A 21,515-nucleotide genomic window follows, 5' to 3' on the forward strand; every position below is an offset into this window, starting at 1 on the left:
CCGTCTTTCTAGGATCACATTCCTGAAAGTGGCTCCCTCACTCCTCAACATCTTTAAGGAGAAGGCGGCAGTATAAAGACTCACTCTTCCCACTTTATGAATTATGCCACCTCCTCCTGCTATCACCCCTGAAGAACCAAACAAAATGATCGCACTTCACAATTTGCACTGTTTCACTGTTTTATATTCAAGCGCAAATAAAAATCCCCAGTGGTCACCTTGAAGGATATGATTAAATAACTAAATTCTATTTCTTTCCTTACAATTGTTGTGCTCCAACTGTTCTTTTCTAATCTCCTGTTTAAACACAGAAATAGCCCAACTGGCATGGCTCAGTGGTTGAGCATCCATCTATGAACCAGGAGGTCACAGTTGGATTCCTGGTTAGGGCACTTGCCTGGGTTGCTGGCTCTATCCCCAGTAAGGGGCATGCAGGAAGCAGCGCTCAATGACTCTCTCTCTCATCATTGATGTTTCTATCTTTCTCTGTCCTTCCCTCTCTGAAATCAATTTAAAAAAATGTATTTTTAAAAAAATTAAAAAACACAGAAATATATCACAAGAGCTGGATGCATGAGCTGAGCCCTACACATGAACAATTCTGAACCTGTGGGGTTTACTCTTGGAACAAATTAGTATGGCTATGACCCGAGTGTTAGGGTCTAACTGTATAATTGAGAGTTGTCCAAATTAACTTCCAAACTGAATACAATGTTTATTAGAGATATGTATGCTTTGTTTTATTGTGATAAAAACACACAACATAAAATGTACCATTGCAACCATTTTTAAACACACAGTTCAGTAGTGTTACTTAAGTAGATTCATGTTGATGTGTAACTAAGCTCTAGACCTTTTTCATCTTGGAAAAATGAAACGCTCTACCAATTAAATAATAACTCCCCATTTCCCCTCCCCCAGCCTCTGGCAACCATTCTACTTTCTGTTTCTATGAACTGGACTACTTTTTTTTTTATTTAATTTTTTTGTTTAAATTTATTTCAGAAAGGAAGGGAGAGAGAGAGAGAGATAGAAACATCAATGATGAGAGAGAATCATTAATTGGCTTCCTTCTGCATACCCCCTATGGGGGATCCAGCCCACAACCCAGGTATGTACCCTGATCAGAAATTGAACCCATGACCTCCTGGCTCAACCACGGGGCCACTCTGGCTGGGCTGAACTGGAGTAACTTTTGAGACCTCCTATCAGTGGAATCATGCAGCCTTTATATTTTTGTGATTGTCTTATTTCACTCATGTAAAACGTAGAAAGTGTAAAAATGTTTTTATTTATTTTTTAAAATATATTTTATTGATTTTTGACAGAGAGGAAGGGAGAGAGATAGAGAGTTAGAAACATTGATGAGAGAGAAACATCAATCAGCTGCCTCTTGCACACCCTCTACTGGGGATGTGCCCGAAACCAAGGTACATGCCCTTGACCAGAATCGAACCTGGGACCCTTCAGTCCGCAGACCCACGCTCTACTGAGCCAAACCGGTTAGGGCATAAAAATGTTTTTTAAAAAGATATGCAATATGAGTGAAGCTAACAAATATATTATTATTAAAATTCAACACTAATTGTGGTACTTAGGCCGATTAGGATTTACACCAACAAATATTTCTCGTAGGAAGTGTTTTATCATTGACATTCTTTGGGATTACTGGTCCATGGTAAGAATAAAAACACACCGCATTCAATCAGCTTTATTATGGTGTTTACATTCTCTGCCAACAGTCCTCCCGTTCCTCCTGCTCTCCAGACTGAGCCCGCCCTGGGCATCTCTCTGCTGCATAATATGCCAAGGAGGGCCGCATGCGCTACCTGGAGTCAGGGCCATTATGCCCATGCACTTAAATTGAAAAATGAAAATGGGGCTTTTCAATGATCCCAGGCCATCAGCCTCTGGGTTCCTACTCCCCCGCTGCACCCTGCTATGAAAGTCTCAAAAGCCAGGCCACTCGGATTGCATTAGGGAGCTCTCTCAGGAATAAACATGTAGACAAGTGATGTGAACCGAGGGTAGACAGCTCTCCCTCAGGCGAACAAATATATTTTCTTTCTGAAAACACTCTTTTCCTTTAACTCATTTAACTTCACACTATTGGTGGAGGGAAAAGCCATAATTGACCATTTTGCTGATCCCCAAGTCAGCACAGAACCATTCTCCAGGGTGACCTTACCATCGTGACTCAGCGCTGTATTTGTCTCCCTGTCAGAGTGTCTTTTCAGAGTGGTGAGTACGGACAGTGAAGAGTCAGAAGTGTTCCCAGAATGCCTCCTGTGAAGAGAAACAGAAGACCAGGCTGCTGCAGGGACCATGCGCCTGTCCACAGATGTAGCCAAGGTGAAACCATTTGTTCCCGCAATCCGAGGAGATGACTACAGTCTTGGCCTCACTCTACCAACCAGCCCAAGCTTCACTATTGTTTCACTTAGATGATCTTAGGCAAATTACTTGACCTCCATAAAGCCCAGTCAACCATCTGTAAAAGGAAGCTAAAAATAAATGCTCTCCAAGGCTAATGTGAGAATTTAAGAAGATCAGGCAAAGCATTTGGCACTCAAGAAACATCCACTCCTAGTCTCTTTCCCTTCCACAAAACCTGCATTTCCAAAATTTTCTTCTGCCCCACTAAGAGCTGTGTCTATAAAAGCAGCCAGATGTCTTCTCCTTCCATCTTAAATGGCCTACTTGGTTGAGAACAAGAACTCCCCACTGGAGGTCTCTTGATCATGGGAAGCAGAATTCTATGGGGAGGCTCCAGAATATATGGAACGTGTCAAAAGGCGAGTTTGGAGAGCATGAAAATAACTTCAGTCCACATCACACACACAGTATTTATAATGTAGAACTAAGTGCCACCTCAGGATAGGGCACAGGGTCCTGATACATGTTTACATCAAGAAAAGAGAAGTTTTGGAGTTGAGGGGCCCAGCACAGGCAGACTTGTGCTAGAACAGACTTAGGGAGATATCGATAGGCTGTGGAACTGCCATGCTCCTTCAGCTCCTACAGATGGGCCTCGAGTGGCCTCACGCAAGCAAATCCCAGATTGGCCAACAGAGAGCAGCTATGCTAGGGAGGAGGCAGCTTCACTTGACTCTGCCAACCCTCCCAACCAGTCACTCCACCAAGACTGGATCCAGTTGAATTTTGGGTCTAGCTGTCATAGTACTCATACTGGGTACTCGATACATGAATGCCACAGTAAATAATCAAAATGTAACTGAAACTCTTATGCTCAAGGAGAATTAGTCATCCAAGCACAACTGTAACTGATACTGATAAACAATAATATTAATCATGTAAATACACTGCTATTTTGTGTATCTAGTGTGAAGATTATAGGATATTGAATGCCTAATAGGAAGAAGGGATTAATATGAAGGTAGAAGACTCCCGGGAAAAAAGGTGATTCTTAAGATATGCCCCATTGTTTCCAGTTTTGCTGAATCAAACCTTGTTAACCCTCTCTTACCAACAGATAAATGTGGAGGTATTTGAATATTGCATAGATGTGCAACTAAGCATGAACCTTGCTATTGAGCCATGCAACAGACAGATTGCATGATTAATAAAGACTTTTATTTTTATTGCTCAATGCTCAAAGTGGCTCATTTCCATATGAACTGAGCTGTACTATCAGGATTCTTGGTTGCAAACAACAAAAACAGACTCTGGTTAATGTAAGCAGATTTGAAGGGTAGAGTAGTTTGCCACTGAAATGAAAGCCTAGAAAACCAGGCTCAGGCAGGAATTGAGCAAGGGGAGGCCCTGTCCCAGCAAAAGGCTGCCACTGTTACCCTTGCCCAGGCAGTCACTGTCACATCACTGGGCCTCGATGTGTATATAAAACCTCTGACTGATATTGCAACTTCATTTCATGCCCTCAAACTCAAAGTCCTCTGACTTGAAAACTAACTACAAAGCTACAGTAATTAAAACAGTGTGGCACTGGAATAAAGACAAAATATAGACCAATGGAATAGAGCACCCAGAAATAAACCCTCACATACATGGTCAAATTATTTTTGACAGCAGTCACAAGACTATTCAATGGAGAAAGGACAGTCTTTTCAACAAATGGTGCTAAGAAAACTTGATATCAACATACAAAAGAATGAAATCGGACTCTTACCTAACTCCATATACAAAAACGAATGAAAATGAATCAAATAGCTCAATGTAATACCTAAAGTTATGAAACTCTTAGAAGATAAGACAGGGAAAAAGCTTTACAACATTGAATTTGACAATTATTTCTTGGATATGACACCAAAGACACAGGCAACAAAAGAAAAAATAGACAAATTGGACTTTATAAAAAATTTTTTAAATGTATGCAACAAAAGACAAATATCAACAGAATAAAAAGGCAACTCACAGAATGGGAGAAAATATTTACAAATCATATATCTGGAAAGGGATTGATTTCTAGAATATATAGTGAACTCCTAAAACTCAACAACAGAAAAGCAACCTGACTCAGACATGGGCAAAGGACTTGAATCGACATTTCTCTAAAGAAGATACACAGATAGCTACTAAGCACATAAAAAGTGTTCAACATCACTAATCATTAGGGGAATGCACATAAAAACTACAATAGGATACCACTTCACAACCACTAGGATGGCTACTATAAACAAAAATCTAGAAAATAAGTGTTGGCAAGGTTGCAGAGAAATTGGAACCCTTGTGCACTGTTGGTAGAAATGTAAAATGGTACGGCCACCGTGGAAAACAGTATGGCAATTCCTGAAAAAATTAAGCATAATTATCATATGATGCAGCAATTCTATTTCTTCTATTTCCAAAAGAATTGGAAGCAGGGTCTTAAAAAGCAGCATTATTCACAATAGCTATAATGCGAAAGCAACCCAAGTATCCATCAATGGATAAATGGTAAGCAAATTGTGGTATACACATCCAAAGGAATATTATTCAGCCTTCAAAATGAAGGAAATTCTGACACATGCTACAGAATGGATGAACCTGGGGGCATCAGGCTAAGTGAAATAAGCTAGTCACAAAAGGACAAATATTGCATAACTCCACTCAGTCAAAATCAGAGAGAGAGAAAATAGAATGGTGATTGTCAGGGGCTGGGTGAAAGAACTGGAAGTTACAGAGTTTCAGTTCTACAAGATGGAAAGAGTTCTGAAGATGGATGGCGGTGAGGGTAGCACATTATGAATTAATTTCATACCATAAACTCTACAGTTAAGACTGGTTAAGATGGTAAATTTTGTCTATTTTGCCTTGAGATTTGGGCCCCTGTTTCTGGGTGCAGAAGCAGGTAAGGAATCACCTACCCCATTCCACTGCCAGAAAAAGAGGCATAGCCCTCCCTCCATCTTGCTTGGCATGAAGGAAAATAGGAAGGGTATACTGAGAAGTCTCAACAGCAAAAGTCCCTCATTCATCCTGTTGAAATTAAACAGCTCTACAAAGCCTTTCGTCTCATCACCTTTTGAAACCGACCTGGGTGGAATTCTTGTTCTGGCCCTTCTTGCCCTGCCTGCCCTGCTTTGCCACCCTAACCTGTGGCATCCTGAGTACGGAAGTTCTGTCAGCCCCAGAAAAGTCAGTGGGCTCCTTTCAAAATGAAGGAGACAGACCCAAGACTTTCTTCAAATTAACCAGCATACCACTTTTCATTACTCACTTCTTCATTTTACGAATCTGTACTTCTGAATGCCTGGCACAGAGTTCAGTCCTGGAAACATTGTTGTGAATGTAAAAGACAGCATAGCCCTAATGGAATTTGTAGTCCAGCGACCCCCTAAGGAGCAGTACAAAATATTCTTTTCTTGGGGCTTTTAATAACTGCCTAACTTCTGATTAATGTGATGGTCTCTGAACAGCTATTCAAAGACACACACACACACACACACACACACACACACACACACACAAACCATGGTGACCTCTCAAGTTTTCCTCTCCCATGGGATGTGCAAGGTGTTGGCATTTTGAGCTTTTTCACATTTTAGAACTCTGAGAAACAGGTGATAATTAAGGAATGGAAATTACTCCTTTAAACTGACCTCCCTGAGATTTTAAACAACAAAGCAGCCAGCTGTGCTGCTTCTCTCATTACTGTTAGGAATATTTCCACACAAGGAGGAACAGAACTAAGCAAACAGCCTTCCTGGTTCCAGGATACAATTTACTTTCATTTTGAAAAGGCAACAAGACTTTCAGCAGCTTCTCACCGATAAGCCCCCAGAAAACAGAAAGGCCTACAGGGTAACTTCTGGACGTTGAATTGAATGGAATCTTTTTATAAATCATTTTGCATTTGTTCTTAAAACCAAGAGGAGGGTTTGGCAGGCTGCCACATGGGAGCACAGACTCAGTGCTAGAAAACTCACGCAGTTAGCATGAATATGCAGGCTGGTGTAGGAAAAGGAGAGGCGCAACCCTTGTGTTGTAACTAAGCATAAGAAACAACCATCATGCACATTAACACAAGTTCAACAAAACATGGCCAGGGCCCATCACTGCCTGTAGGCTGCCAGCCTCAGGACACGGAACGGGAATTCATCTAGCTATCAGGAGATCTTCTGGCTATACCTTTTATTAGTTGCTCAAGGTTGGCCAATTTGCATCACTTCTTCAGGTCCTAAAGTCCTCCACTGTAGACTACGAAGATCAAACCAGTAGAACCATAAAGCCTATTTTGCTAACATAATATTTTCAGAGTCTAATATGTGCCATACACTTTATATACACTGTACCATACAGCAAAGATGCAAGATAACCATTATTATATCAGTTTCATAGATGAGGGATTTGAGGCTCAGAGAGAATGGGTACCCCTGACACTTCGACCCTGGATCAGTCTAGTTTCAAAGCCTGGGCTATTTCACACAATAGTATTCTCCACTATGTGTCTAAGGGCTGTGCTTATTGGCCCCTGCAGCTCTAGGGAAGCAAGAGCTTGAAGACAGTCTCATAACCTGAGCCTAAACCAAGCCACCAAATCAACAGGAAAAAATACAGAAAATTATATGCAACTGTAAGTGAAGGTGGGGGGGGGGGCCTGGAGGGGGGAGTGGGATAAAGAAAAATAATGGTAAACATAAAATAACTACGATATTTGGAACAGTATCTATGGTAAATAGAATAAATTACCTACTAACAAGTTTATTTATAAGACTAGAGGCCCGGTGCACAAAATTTGTGCACTGGGGGGAGGGGGGTTGTCCCTCAGCCCAGCCTGCACCCTCTCCAATCTGGAACCCCTTGGGGGTTGTCTGACTGTCGAACATCCCTCTCACAACCCGAGACTGCTGGCTCCCAACCGCTCGCCTGCCTGCCTGACTGCCCCTAACCGCTTCTGCCTGACAGCCTGATCACCCCTAACCACTCCCCTGCCAGCCTGATCGATGCCTAACTGCTCCCCTGCTGGCCTGATAGCCCCCAACTGCCCTCCCCTGCCAGCCATCTTGTGGCAGCCATCTTGTGATGACATGGGGGCGGCCATCTTCTGACAACATGGGCGTGGCCATCTTGTGACCACATGGGGGCAGCCATCTTTTGCAAGGGCGTGATGTTCAATTTGCATATTCCTCTTTATTATAGAAGATGTCATTAAGGACCCATTATCTTTCCATCACCTGCTCTGCCTCCCTGTGTCTTTACTGCAAGTTTAGTGCTCCTCAAGGTCAGAGGACAGCTATTGAGGCCATAGGAGGTACAAACTTCCTCATTCAAATCTGAGAAAGATCTTTTGTCTGAGCATTTCAAGCAAGAGTCTGAACTCACCGAGTAAGACTTCTTAGGTCACACTCTCTTGAATCAGAGACTATAGCCAGGGAAGTGGCTTAAGCCAACCAGGACCTGCTCCTTGTTATAGTCCTCTTTGCCCTGGCTGGTTCCTCAGTGGTTAGAGCATCAGCCCACAGACTGAAGGGTTGTGGATTTGATTCCCATCAAGGGCACATACCTGGGTTGCAGGCTCAATCCCTGGTTGGTTGGGGAGCATGCAGGAGGCAACCAATCAATGTGTCTCTCTCACATCATGTTTTTTCTCCTTGTCTCTCCCCTCCCTTCTCTTAAAAAAAAAAAAAGAAATATACTCACTGGCCTTGCTTCCTCATTCTCCCTTACTGAGTCCCAAGAGCAGCTTCAAGGGTGTATGACAAGTGCATTCACACAGGGCTCTACTGTTTAATGCCCTGCTGTCACCATCTTGAAATTTTTAAGCGTTGAACACTGGGCCCCACCTTTTTCATTTTGCATTAGGTTCTACAAATTATGTAGCCAGTCTTGTTAGAGTGGGTCCTGGATGCTCTTCTTTCTCTCTTATCTGTGTTCTTGCTTAGGTGAGTCACTTCTATGGCTTTAAATGCTTTCCCGATGATAATAAACTCTGAAGATACTTTTCAGCTCAGACATTTCCCACAGAGCTCCATCCACTCATACTCTTCATGTCATCTTAATACCTCAACTTGGAGAAACCAAGATGGCGGCATAGGTTAACGCCGGAGTTTGCTGCCTCTAACAACCACTTCAAAAATACAACTAAAAGACGGAACGGACATCATCCAGAACCACAGGAAGGCTGGCTGAATGGAAGTTCTACAACTAGGAGGAACCGAGAATCAGAGGAGGCGCAGTGCTGAAGTAAAATACTAAGGTGCGGAGTGCACGCTGCACGGGCTGGTGGCTGAGGGCGCGGTTGTCTGTTTCAATCCGGAGGGAGCCTCAGACTCAGAGCTCCAGATCCGGGCGAGTCTCTAGGGACCCAGACTCAAACGGGAGAAGCAGGACTGTCTGGCTACGGTCCCTCTGAGGTTTGCATCTGTTGCTGGGACAGAGAGGCAGAGCCCCTGGGGACGGACTGAGAGCAGCCATAACTGCTCCCTCCTCCGCCCTGTTGATCCCGTGGGACCCGCCCCGCCCAAGCCCTGCACAGAGCCATTTGCCGGATAGCCTCAGGCAAAGGCTAGATTAGCACAGCCAGTCGGGCTGGAGGTCAAATCCCTCTAGTATTAACTATAACAATCAAGGCTTAACTACAACAAGACTGCGCACAAAGACCACTAGGGGGTGTACCAAGAAAGCGTAAAAAATGCGGAGACAAAGAAACAGGACAAAACTATCAAGGGAGGATATTGAGTTCAGAACCACACTTCTGAGGTCTCTCAAGAGGCTTCTAGAGTCTGTCGATAAACTTGATGAGTTGTACAGGAAATCTAATGAGACCCTCGATGGTGTGATAAAGGACCATCTAGAAAGTAAGCATACACTGACTGAAATAAAGAATATTATACAGACTCCCAAAAGCACACCAGAGGAGCGCAAGAATCAAGTCAAAGATTTGAAATGCGAAGAAGCGAGAAACACCCAACCGGAAAAGCAAAATGAAAAAAGAACCCAAAAATACGAAGATAGTGTAAGGAGCCTCTGGGACAGCTTCAAACGTACCAACATCAGAATTATAGGGGTACCAGAAGATGAGAGAGAGCAAGATACTGAAAACCTATTTGAAGAAATAATGACAGAAAACTTCCCCCACCTGGTGAAAGAAATAGACTTCCAAGTCCAGGAAGCGCAGAGAACCCCAAACAAAAGGAATCCAAAGAGGACCACACCAAGACACATCATAATTAAAATGCCAAGAGCAAAAGACAAAGAGAGAATCTTAAAAGCAGCAAGAGAAAGAAACTCAGTTACCTACAAGAGAATACCCATACGACTGTCAGCTGATTTCTCAACAGAAACTTTGCAGGCCAGAAGGGAGTGGCAAGAAATATTCAAAGTGATGAATAGCAAGAACCTACAACCAAGATTACTTTATCCAGCAAAGCTATCATTCAGAATTGAAGGTCAGATAAAGAGCTTCACAGATAAGGAAAAGCTAAAGGAGTTCATCACCACCAAACCAGTATTATATGAAATGCTGAAAGGTATCCTTTAAGAAGAGGAAGAAGAAGAAAAAGGTAAAGATACAAATTATGAACAACAAATATGCATCTATCAACAAATGAATCTAAGAATCAAGTGAATAAATAACCTGATGTACAGAATGAACTGGTGATTATAATAGAATCAGGGACATAGAAAGGGAATGGACTGACTATTCTTGGGGGAAAAAGGGGTGTGGGAGATGCGGGAAGAGACTGGACAAAAATCGTGCACCTATGGATGAACACAGTGGGTGGGGAGTGAGGGCGGAGGGTGGGGTGGGAGCTGGAAGGAGGGGAGTTATGGGGGGAAAAAAGAGGAACAAATGTAATAATCTGAACAATAAAGATTTAATAAAAAAAAAATACCTCAACTTGGATATCTAATGGGCACCACAAACTTAATATATCAAATATGGATCTTTTTAACACATCGCGTACCGCATAGAAATCTCTCAGACATACACCAGGGACCGCATGTTTTTGGGCAAACTGCACATTATTTAAATCATCATAATGCACTTTAGGTGTTGTTTTTCAATAATTATAACATTTTTATTTACAAAAACAACTAAACAATTAAACAATTAAAGTTCCTACCACTTTTATAACGTATGGTGCTGCATAAAACATTTTCCTCTATGAAGAGGGACCAAACAAAATTTACATAAGTATCTAGATTCGCTCCTTTTTCCATGGGCGTGAAAAATGAGAACACTCGTGAGCGGTCCTTAACAGATGGCACGCGAAACACGAAAAAACTCCTGAGCGGTACGAAATGTGTTAATTTCCCCCCCAAAATACCTGTCCTCTTCCATGCTCAGTACACTCAAGCCTCTTGGGTAAACTTTGGTACCTTGTACACTCCATCCACCTTTCCTAACCTATGCACTTTATCTTATCTTCACAACCCTATGAGGAAGTCATGTTTGGTAACATGCAACCTAGGTATGTGCCCTGACTGGGAATTGAACCCACAACCTTTTTTTTTTTTAATATATTTTATTGATTTTTTACAGAGAGGAAGGGAGAGGGATAGAGAATTAGAAACATCCATGAGAGAGAAACATCTATCAGCTGCCTCCTGCACACTCCCCACTGGGGATGTGCCCGCAAACAAGGTACATGCCCTTGACCGGAATTGAACCTGGGACCCTTGAGTCCGCAGGCCGATGCTCTATCTACTGAGCCAAACCGGTTAGGGCGAACCCACAACCTTTTGGTGCAAGGTATGATGCTCCAACCAGCTGAGCCACCCAGCCAGGGCCTAACTACTTTTTAAAGGTGGCAACTGTCTTATTTATCTCTGGATCCTCCAGTAATACTGATTACAATTCCTGGCCCATGGGAGATCACTAGAGTAAATTGAATTAGTTAATATATACTCTATGCTCAATTTCCTATTTGTTGTAGTAAAATATAGAAATGTTTAACGCTATTTAACTAGAAAAACTGTATTTCAAAACAGAAACAAAGGTATGCAACTACTTATATATATTTGCCTTTCCTCCTTGGATAGTGAGTGGGAGCGTTGACACAAAGGTCATTTGCTTCCAGAAATAGGATTGTGAACAATCAACTAAGAAAGGGATTCAGGTCAGTGTCAGTGAGGTAACCAGAGCTTCAATATCTTTGAACAACAACACATATTTCAGTATTTTTGCTTTTCTCCATAAACAAACTAAGCAAAATCCATTGATATTTGGGAAAATCAATTAATTAGCAAAATGTTCTAGTTCTACTACAATTTGAACTTTGGGAAAATTCAACCTATTTTAGACATAATGTATGAAATGTTTACTTTGGGGAGGAAAAAGCCTAGAGCAGCGGTTCTCAACCTATGGGTCGAGACCCCTTTGGGGGTCGAACGACCCTTTCACAGGGGTCGCCTAAGACCATCAGAAAACACATATATAATTACATATTGTTTTTGTGATTATGTTTTAATTATGCTTTAATTATGTTCAATTTGTAACAATGAAAATACATCCTGCATATCAGTTATTTACATTATAATTCATAACAGTAGCAAAATTAGTTATGAAGTAGCAATGAAAATAATTTTATGGTTGGGGGTCACCACCACATGGGGAACTGTATTAAAGGGTCGCGGCATTAGGAAGGTTGAGAACCACTGGCCTAGAGCCTTCTCACTGTTTCATGACCCCTCTCCTGTACTGCTGCAGCCAGATGAGCTGCTTTGCTAACTTAACTCAATCTCCCAGGCTTAGTTGGGTTGTAACCAAATCTTTCACTGCCCCTTCTTAATCAGACCACATTCTCTTTTGCTATTTTTGACCACTTAAATGTTTTTTTTCAACACTACTAGTCATTTTAAATTATGCAAATATAATTATGAAATTAAGTAAATAACTGAATTGTGACATCTGAATACTTATTAAGTATGTCAAAATCCATTCTAAGAGCTATACATGTATTACCTCACTTAATCCTCAAAACCATATACATTATAGACAGAAAAACTGAGGCCAAAAAGGTTAAGATCATCAACGTAGGAGCCTGTATTAAACTACAAAATTACAAGATTTTCTGGCAATAAAATACCTTTATTATGATTGCTTTTAATGGTTAAAATTTGCATGTTTCCTAGATAAAGTAGTCCATAACAGGATAAAAAATTACAAAAAGACAAGCTTCTTAATGTTTCAGTTGAATTAACTATAGAATTAAAATGCCTGCTAATGATTTAATAGCTTCAAATATAACACAAAATATATTCAATATGTAATATAGACCTTAGAAATCTGATTCTATTATGCAATTATTTACAAACTGAATTAAGAGTAAAAGATTTAGCTAAACAGATGAATTAAAAAACAAGTATATTCTGAAATAATTGTATCCTAAGTATCTATTCTTTGGAGTAGAAATACTCATTTAATACAATATGTTAATTACATCAATTTTAGTAACAATTTGTTGGTATGGATTTAGCCCAATTTAAATTCCTGTGTGCTGGGAAATACAACTATCTTTTTCAAAGCTATTAGAATTTGTAATTCAGCTTAATAATTCAGAATGATATTCCATCCTACTTAATTTTAAAGGTATAGAACATAATGATACCCTTTTTAGATAAATGGAACTTAACTTTCATTAACAATGTAAAGCGTTTTCCTTTCTAAACTGTATAATTTTTATTCAGTTATCTATATAATGTTATGCACTAGAGTAAGCAAAGCAAGCAACATTACTTTAAATAACATCTTTAATTAAAGTTTTGCAAAGGTAAAATATTAAACTTAAAATAGGTCTTAGTACATCAAAATACTAAGTTCTCTAATTGTATTCCAAGATGTTCTTTAAAACATAATATCCCGTATATCACAGAAGAGCAACCTTGATCTGCAATTGTACAGATGAATTATACAAACATAATAAATATATTTACGCCCTTACACATAACAGTATGTACAACAGCAGTTGACAACAGTAGCTCAGAACAGCAAAAAGGATTAGTCCCTCCCCCAAATTGTAGCCCTGACGCATACTGGACTGATTTAAGGAACCTTGACAGAAATAGTTATTAACTAGGTAAATAGTAACTTACTAATAGTTAGTAGTTACTTAATAACTCAATGAGTTCTTCCTTTAAAAAAGGAAAAAAGTTTTCTTTTGTTCCTCAAAATAAACAAAAATATTGTTTGTGTGTTCTTCCTTAAACTATAAAAAATGACAAAAAATAGACTAAGGCAGGCTTAAAAGGGGAATATAAACTTCAGAATAATTTCCATAGCATAATAGATTAAAATGCAAAACTATTTAACATAAACTCATGAGGACCTATATAAAAGCAACTATTTTTTAACCAATGAATTCAAAATCTGAATAGCTGATTCAGACAGGTGGAAGACAAATGAAATAAAATGAAAATGTACAAAGATGGATCAATAAAATATTACATTGCACAAAATCTCAAAAAAGTTCAAGATGAAATAATCTGAAAAAAACAGGAACTTTCTAAGTGGAAGAAAATGTTAAGTTGTAAGGGGAGCTCCCTAAAGGAAATTATTTCTGTTTCCTACACAAGGCATATTTACCTTCTGAAAAGAATGGTGACATTATTGCTATAAGATAATCAAAAATTAGTCTTAGAGGAGACAACCCTTTTCATTCCTCCATAAAAAGCAGAAAAAATAAGAAAACCAAATCCTTGATTTTCACTATAGCAAAAGAAAATCTTTATACAAAAGCTATTATATTTTTATGTTCTTGATGTCTAAAACCAGAATCTATTAGAATATGCTCTTCAAAAACACATTTTAATTACTATACACACTTCTCAAATCTTGATGTATTCCTAGAATAACATCAAGGTGGCTTTGATTTTAAGAGAGGCAATATAAATGTGGTATTATGATGGCATTTAATTAACAGAAATGTGAACATTTAAAAAAATATAAAAGCCCAATATAAAGATCCCCCTCATATAACAGACATTTTACTCTAGAAACTAATTGCACATTAAAGAGTTGTTTTAGCAAAATGTGGCTCTTCACAGAAATTAACTGTGCTATCAGGCATGCATGTGGTCTGATTATCCCAATGACCACCAAAAAAAGAGTACTTATATTGAAAGGCACACATTTCCACACTTTATCAAGTAATTTTGTGTAAATTTTCCTTCCCAATGTTGATCAATGTTAATCTTGTTTTAATAAAAGGTGCCATAACCTTCAGTGCAAATCTAAACAATTCGTCTTCTGAAAGCTTTATCTGTTTTCATAAAACCAAGTCTGAACAATTTTCCCTCTTTGAATAAACATTTTCATTTTAAAATTCTGAAGTGGGAATCCTTGCCTTTTCAAAGGAATGACATTTTTATAGAACTTAATGAAATGATTTGTTAAATACAATGTTAAAAGCATGATTAAGAATTCAAGTACAATAAAAGATAAGCAAGTGGCATTCTTATAGCAAGCCACTATAATAAAACTAAAACATGCTATTTGATTAAAAAGAAACACAATGCAGTAATACATAAGAGCACAATTTGGTATGCAGTGTTGTTGGACTGGCTTACAGGATTTTCACAGGTAAAAAAAAAAGCATTTGCCAAGTGTGCCATAATTAATATGCAATACACAGGTGCAACTACAAATAGTTAATTCCTGCTTCAAAATAACCCAAGTGAATCACTCTGAAAGCAGTGGTTTTTCATGTTTGAAAATAACATTATAAAAACAGGCCAGTATCCAATTCTACTATGAATATCGAATGCTTGCCTACATAGAGGGCCTAAAACATGAGCTGAATATCATATAATAATACAAGGTTCAGTAGCATAATAACTACTAGATAGCCAAAAGGTTTCGATCAACACTGCAGCACTGCTAAACTTTCATAGGTAGTTCAGGTCATTGACTCTTCATTGGGTAAATATCAACCTACTATCAACTATACTGAAAGACAACTGAACAACAGGACTTCTGTGATTCCACCCCCTCCCTTCGCTTCTCTCAATCTCAATAAAACAAACAAACCTATGTGTGCTTTGAGAGTAATGGGGTAAACAAATCTCCCCTCCAAAAAACTAAATTAACATAGCAAAAATAAAAACCGTATTACCAGTTATGGCATCTAATAAACCTAACTACTAGCATGCCAGAAACCACCATTTATATAAAAGTTCAGAACATAAGTTAAAGGGACCAGGTTGGTATGTGGGGTGGGAAGTAGGCAGAAAAAAAAAAAGATTAGCCTTTTTGAGAATTTTAAAGATTTGTGTTAAAAAAAAAGAAAAAGCAATATATAATAAGCTCACAGTTTTTCTTTGCAATGTACTTTAAAGTGTTTCTATTTTACTTCTGGAAACACAAAGGCAAATAAAAGATAAAAATGGAAGACTTTTTAAAAATCAATATACAAAAGTAACTTAAACACATTTGAATTCTGTCCAGATAAACCATGAAAAGAATTAGCTGTAAGAACCAAGGTGAAGACAAGTGTTCCTACAGTTCTCCCAGGCAACTAGTGCACACTGAACACAGCACTGCCATCTTGTATTTTAGAGCCCCTTACAGAATTAGAGCTATGCATTCTTAATATACATATTAAGTTTCTATTATTTTCAATATAAGTCAAATTTATATGCTTTCTTCCCGATGTGCAAACTAAAGCCCATGTATTTTAATATTATCAATGGCCTGGAAGGGCCACCAAATCAAAGAGGTAAATATGTACTTAGTGGCCCACCCCCTTTTACCCCAAAACTGCCCCTCAAATTACAAAGTTAAATTTTAAAAAATCTGTTCAATTAAAATAATAGTTTTATAATTCTTTACTAGTAAAGACAAGAAACTTTTATAATTATTAAATTGTTTAATAAAAACCCAGGTCCTCACCACCTGCCCAACACTTCAGTCAATGCACTGAATGTTATCTGAATGTATGTTTAGCTTAAAGACTAAACACCCACATAAACATGCACTTCAGCCCAACTGGAAAAAAATCTGTATTCTCGTGTATATAATTTCAGCTAAATGGTACCTTTGTGGAATAAAACCTTATTTCTAAGGAACCACTTTAGGGTTTCTTTTTAAGGTATGAGGCTAAAAGAAACAAACATTTTTGTAAGGAAATTGAAGTTGGCATTTTAATTCTGCTTAGACAAGACTCTAGTTTAATGAGTGTGAAAACCTAATTAAAATAAGTAGCCATTCCTGGGTCAAATTTTGTCTCCGAACTGTGGTCACTGATTACTTCCTTTAACTCTTAAACAGATGTTTCATAAAGCAGGGAAGGAAGAGGTATTTATCACTGAGGGAGAAGAGCAAGTAAAAATATTGAAGACCTATTATGAGAGTTCTAAATTGTTTCCTTACACAAGTCAATTAAAATTCAACACCATAATTCTTGCCCTCTTGTAAAAAGCGCACACGCAATTTTTACCAAATATAACCACATACAATAAGCAGTTTCATTTCAATCTATCAAAAGGGAAGTTTCTTTAGTTCATTCTAACAAGTATTTTCTGATTGAACCCAAGGTAGAGGAAGGAATATAGACAAAGCTTTACATGCTAATTACCAGTGGCAGGTACCTGTATTTAAAATTGACAATTAGGGTTTTCCTACACAAAACCCCAATGCCCCCTTCCCCAACAACCCCAGGTGCTACAGTTCCATGGCTTGCCAGTTAGAAGTAGTGTCTATGTTGTCAAGGTCTCTTTGTTCCAGTAGCTTTGCTTCTACTGCACTTTGTCTGACATGCAGAAGTTAAGTTTTGGTTGGAGTATGTCCCAAGTTTCAAACTGTCACTTTAAATTTTTGTAAAGTTTCTTTCATTTTATTTATAAAAGAAAAGAACCAATTCTTCACCATTCTGCATCTCCAATGGCTTTGGAAAATATATAATCTCTTCCATTAAGATTCATAATGCCATCCTTGAGATGAAATTTCCATTTGTTTTTACTTCTGTGTATCTAAATAAACAAATAAAAAAGAATGTAAGAGATACAATCAACAGAGAAAACAACAAAAAAAGCCCATTCACACACCAAAAAACCTTCGTCTTGTACATTACTGCATTTTCAAATTGTTTTTTTTTAATTGAGATAAAATTGACAGGTACCATTCTATTTATTTCAGGTGTACAACAAACATAATGATCCAATATTTTTATAGAGAGAAATAATTACCACAATTAAGTCTATTTAACATTCATCACCCACAGTTACAACTTTTTTTTCTTGTGATGAAAATTTTTAAAATATACTCTCTTAGCAACTTTCAAATATACATTACAGTAATATTAGCCATAGGCACTGTGCTGTACATTATATCCCTTGACTTACTTATTTTATAACTGGGAGTTTGTACCTTTTGACCACCTTCACCCATCCCCCACCCCTCACTTCTGGCAATCATCATTCTGTCCTCTGTAACTATGAGTTCAGTTTGTTTTAAAAGATTGCACATATAAATGAGATGATATTTGTCCTTCTCTGTCTGACTGACTTCATTTAGCATGATGCCCCAAGGTCCATTCATGTTGTCACAAATGGCAAGATTTCTTTCTTTTCTTTTTTTTTGAGGATATTTTTTCCATTGATTTTTAGAGAGAGTGGAAGGGAAGGGAAGAGACAGAAAGAGAAACATTGATTTGTGAGAAACACATCGATTGGTTGCCTCCCACACACACCCATAGTGGGCTGGGGATTTAATCTGAAACAGAGGTATGTGCCCTTGACCAGCATCGAACCCATGATCCCTTTGGTCTGCAGGCGGGTGCTCTAACCACTGAGAAAACTGGCAAGGGTAAGATTTCATTCTTTTTTATGGCTGAATATTATTCCACTAGAGGCCTGGTGCATGAAATTCATGCACTGGAGGGGTCCCACAGCCCGGCCTGTACCCTCTCCAATCCGGGACCCCTCTCGCAATCTGGGACCGCTGGCTCCTAACCGCTCACCTTCCTGCCTGATCGCCCCTAACAACTCTGCCTGCCTGCCTGATGCCCCTAATCTCTCTGCCTGTCTGCCTGCCTGATCACCCCTAACCGCCTCTCCCTGCCTTCCTGATCACCCCTAACCGCCTCTCCCTGCCTTCCTGCTCACCCCTAACTGCTCCCCTGTCAGCTGGATCACCCCTAACTGCTCCCCTGCCTGTCTGATCACCCCTAACTGCCTCTGCCTGCCAGCCTGATTGCCCCTAACTGCCCTCCGCTGCCAGCCTGGTTGCCCCTAACTGCCCTACCCTGCCGGCCTGGTCGCCCCTAATGGCCTCTGCCTCAGCCCCCGCCACCGTGACTTTGTCCGGAAGGATGTCCAGATGGATGTCGTCTAATTAGCATATTACCCTTTTATTAGTACAGATAACACATATGCCCCTAAAAAGTTATATTATCTTACACGCTTTAAATTATACAGTACATATTCAACCTCTTTTACCCTGTTTTTTGTTTCTACATGTATCTTATTGATTCTTTTCATGGAGAGGAAGGGAAAGGGAGAGTTAGAAACATCGATGAGAGAGAAACATCAATCAGCTGCCTCCTGCAACCAAGGTACATGCCCTTGACCGGGAATCGAATCTGTGAGCCTTCAGTCTGCAGGCCGACGCTCTATCCACTGAGCCAAACCGGTTAGAGCCCCCCACTTTATTTCTTTTTTCAGATTATCCATGTGTGTAGATATGGCATTAGTTCATTTTTCCACTGATTTTTAGAGTGGGAAGGAGAGGGATAGGGAGAAACATCAATGTAAGAAACATCCCTTCAGTTGCCTTCCTTAGGAGCCCCAACCAGGGATCCAACTTGAAACCCAGGTATGTGCCAGGTATGTGCCCTGACCTGGAATCGAACCTGCAAACTTTCCATGCACAGGACCACACTCATGCTCAACCAACCTATCCACTTCACCCCGGCCGTTATACAATTTCTGGAATTTTATTTCAATTAATTTTCGCAAAGTCTGTGGGTTAGGTAATATTCACATTTTGCTGATGAGGAAAAAAAAAAACCAACCTCTTCGTTTTGAGACATTATTCTTCACTAATTGCTGCGTTTTCCTGCCAGCCCCAGAAAGGCTCTTGACAGCGGTTTCACTGGGTATCCAGAGTCAGAAGCATTCTCCTCACCACCCTCACCACCACCTCCTCTGCACTGGCACTGAGGCTGCCCTGGAGGGCGCCGAGGCTAGGTAATGCAAGACAATGACAGGATTTGGACCACTGGAGCCACTGTACCCGCGTCTCCTCTCTCAGCCTTTCTCTGCCACACTGGAGAAGGCAGGGCCAGCGACTTCCGGCAGCACCGACTTCCAGATAGGCCAAGGTTTGCGGCGCTAGCACTTCGGACACTGAAGTGCTGCAATCTCTACCTCTCCAGAGCCGCTGTCGCCGCCGAGGTTATAGGGCTGCCCCGGAAGTCCTCCATGCGCCTCCCGTTAGCAGCAAACATGGCGGTGGACTCGGTGATGGAACTGCTATTTTTAGATACTTTTAAACACCCCAGCGCTGAGGTAAGACTTTGCTTCTTGATTCTGACTCTGCTTCTCAACTCTGGGACACGTACAAAAAAATCCTTAGGCATGCCTCGACTTTCCCTCCTGCCGGTGGCCTTAAATTCCACACCCCCTCCCCCCAGCTGGATGTGGGCACCACATCTGTGGGAGAGCATCAGTAGCCAGGACATTTCTATGCATTAACTTAAGCTCCTGCGTCTCTGGTTGAGTTGGCTGTTCTGCTTGCTTTGGTCCCTTGACCCCTTATCCTTGAAAATACCTTGGTTTTCAGGTTTAGCTCAGGTGGTGTTTGGGAGGGTCACAGACTGCCTGTGTTTGACAGCAGTTCCAGAGACCGAGCAGGTCACGATGGCTTCATGATTCCTAAATCCCTCCTCCCAGGTCCTTTTTCTAACGAGAGTTAGGTTGCCCAGGTGTGCCACTCATTCAGTTTAGGATTCACCCTACAGGACATGACATATTTGCATGGAACGGCTTTTGCGTGGAGGATACCTGCGAGGAGGGGAATCAGCGGTGAAAGGAACCAACGGCGGATTTGGAACCCCCAGACAGGGAACCTCACTCACAAAGGAAGCCAAGCCTCCCACCCGCTCCGTGGCTCCGGCTGGTGCCGCCATCTTTGTGGCTGTGGGCTCAGCCATCTGTCGTGGAGTGACGGTTAATTTGCATATTACCCTTGTATTAGTATAGATTATATGTATTATTGTTGTTCTATATCAGTGGTCAGCAAACCGCAGCTCGCGAGCCACATGCAGCTCTTTGGCTCCTTGAGTGTGGCTCTTCCACAAAATACCACGAGCGGGCGCACACATACAATGCGATTGAAACTTCGTGGCCCATGTGCAGAAGTCGGTTTTCGGAAAGGAAATAGATGAAACAAGTATACAAAACAAGTGTGGATGGGAGAGTTGGAAGGGGTCGACCTCAGTGAACGTACCTCAATCAGATTGAGGACATTTTTAGCAAAGGCCAGGTTAGGAGTACCCTAATTAAGTTAATAACAATGTACCTACCTATATAGTTTAAGTTTAAAAAATTTGGCTCTCAAGAAATTTCAATTGTTGTACTGTTGATATTTGGCTCTGTTGACTAATGAGTTTGCCGACCACTGTCCTATATAAAAGCCTAATATGCTAAGTGTCTGGTCTTCCAGTCAGCCATTCAACCAAAGTGTAATATGCTAATGATATGCTGAGGCCGCTCAACTGCTCACTATGATGTGCACTGACCATCAGGGGGCAGACAGTTGACCGGTTGACCAGTCGCAATGACGTGCGCTGACCACCAGGGAGCAGACACTCCAACTGGTAGGTTAGCGTGCTATTGGGGTCTGGCTGAGACAGGGCCAGACATGCCCTGGAGCCCTCCCGCATTCCTCCCCGGGCCCCATTAGTGCACCAAGGGAGTCCCTCAGCCTGGCCTGCACCCTCTCACAATCTGGGATCCCTTGGGGGATGTTGGAGAGCCAGTTTCGGCCCGATCCCACAGGCCAGGCCGAGGAACCCCACTGGTGCACAAATTCATGCACTGGGACTCTAGTGTGTGTCTGTGTGTGTGTGTATGTGTGTGTGTATGCGTGTGTGTGTGTGTGTGTGTGTGTATGT

General features: G+C 40.5%; 1 protein-coding gene across 3 annotated transcripts in view; it reads right to left on the reverse strand.

The window, feature by feature from the left end:
- Positions 1–13,137: 13,137 nt before the first annotated feature.
- The window catches only part of GTF2A1 (general transcription factor IIA subunit 1), a 40,429-nt gene continuing 32,051 nt past the window's right edge, over positions 13,138–21,515 (reverse strand). For all 3 annotated transcript variants that reach the window (XM_023752508.1, XM_023752507.1, XM_006086972.3), the window contains one exon: positions 13,138–17,370. In XM_023752508.1, coding sequence (XP_023608276.1) covers positions 17,263–17,370 — 108 coding nt within the window. In that variant the 3' untranslated portion in view covers positions 13,138–17,262. The remainder of the gene's footprint in view (positions 17,371–21,515) is intronic.

Source organism: Myotis lucifugus, unplaced genomic scaffold, assembly GCF_000147115.1.
Source record: "Myotis lucifugus unplaced genomic scaffold, Myoluc2.0 scaffold_34, whole genome shotgun sequence".
NCBI classification, from domain to species: Eukaryota; Metazoa; Chordata; class Mammalia; order Chiroptera; family Vespertilionidae; genus Myotis; species Myotis lucifugus.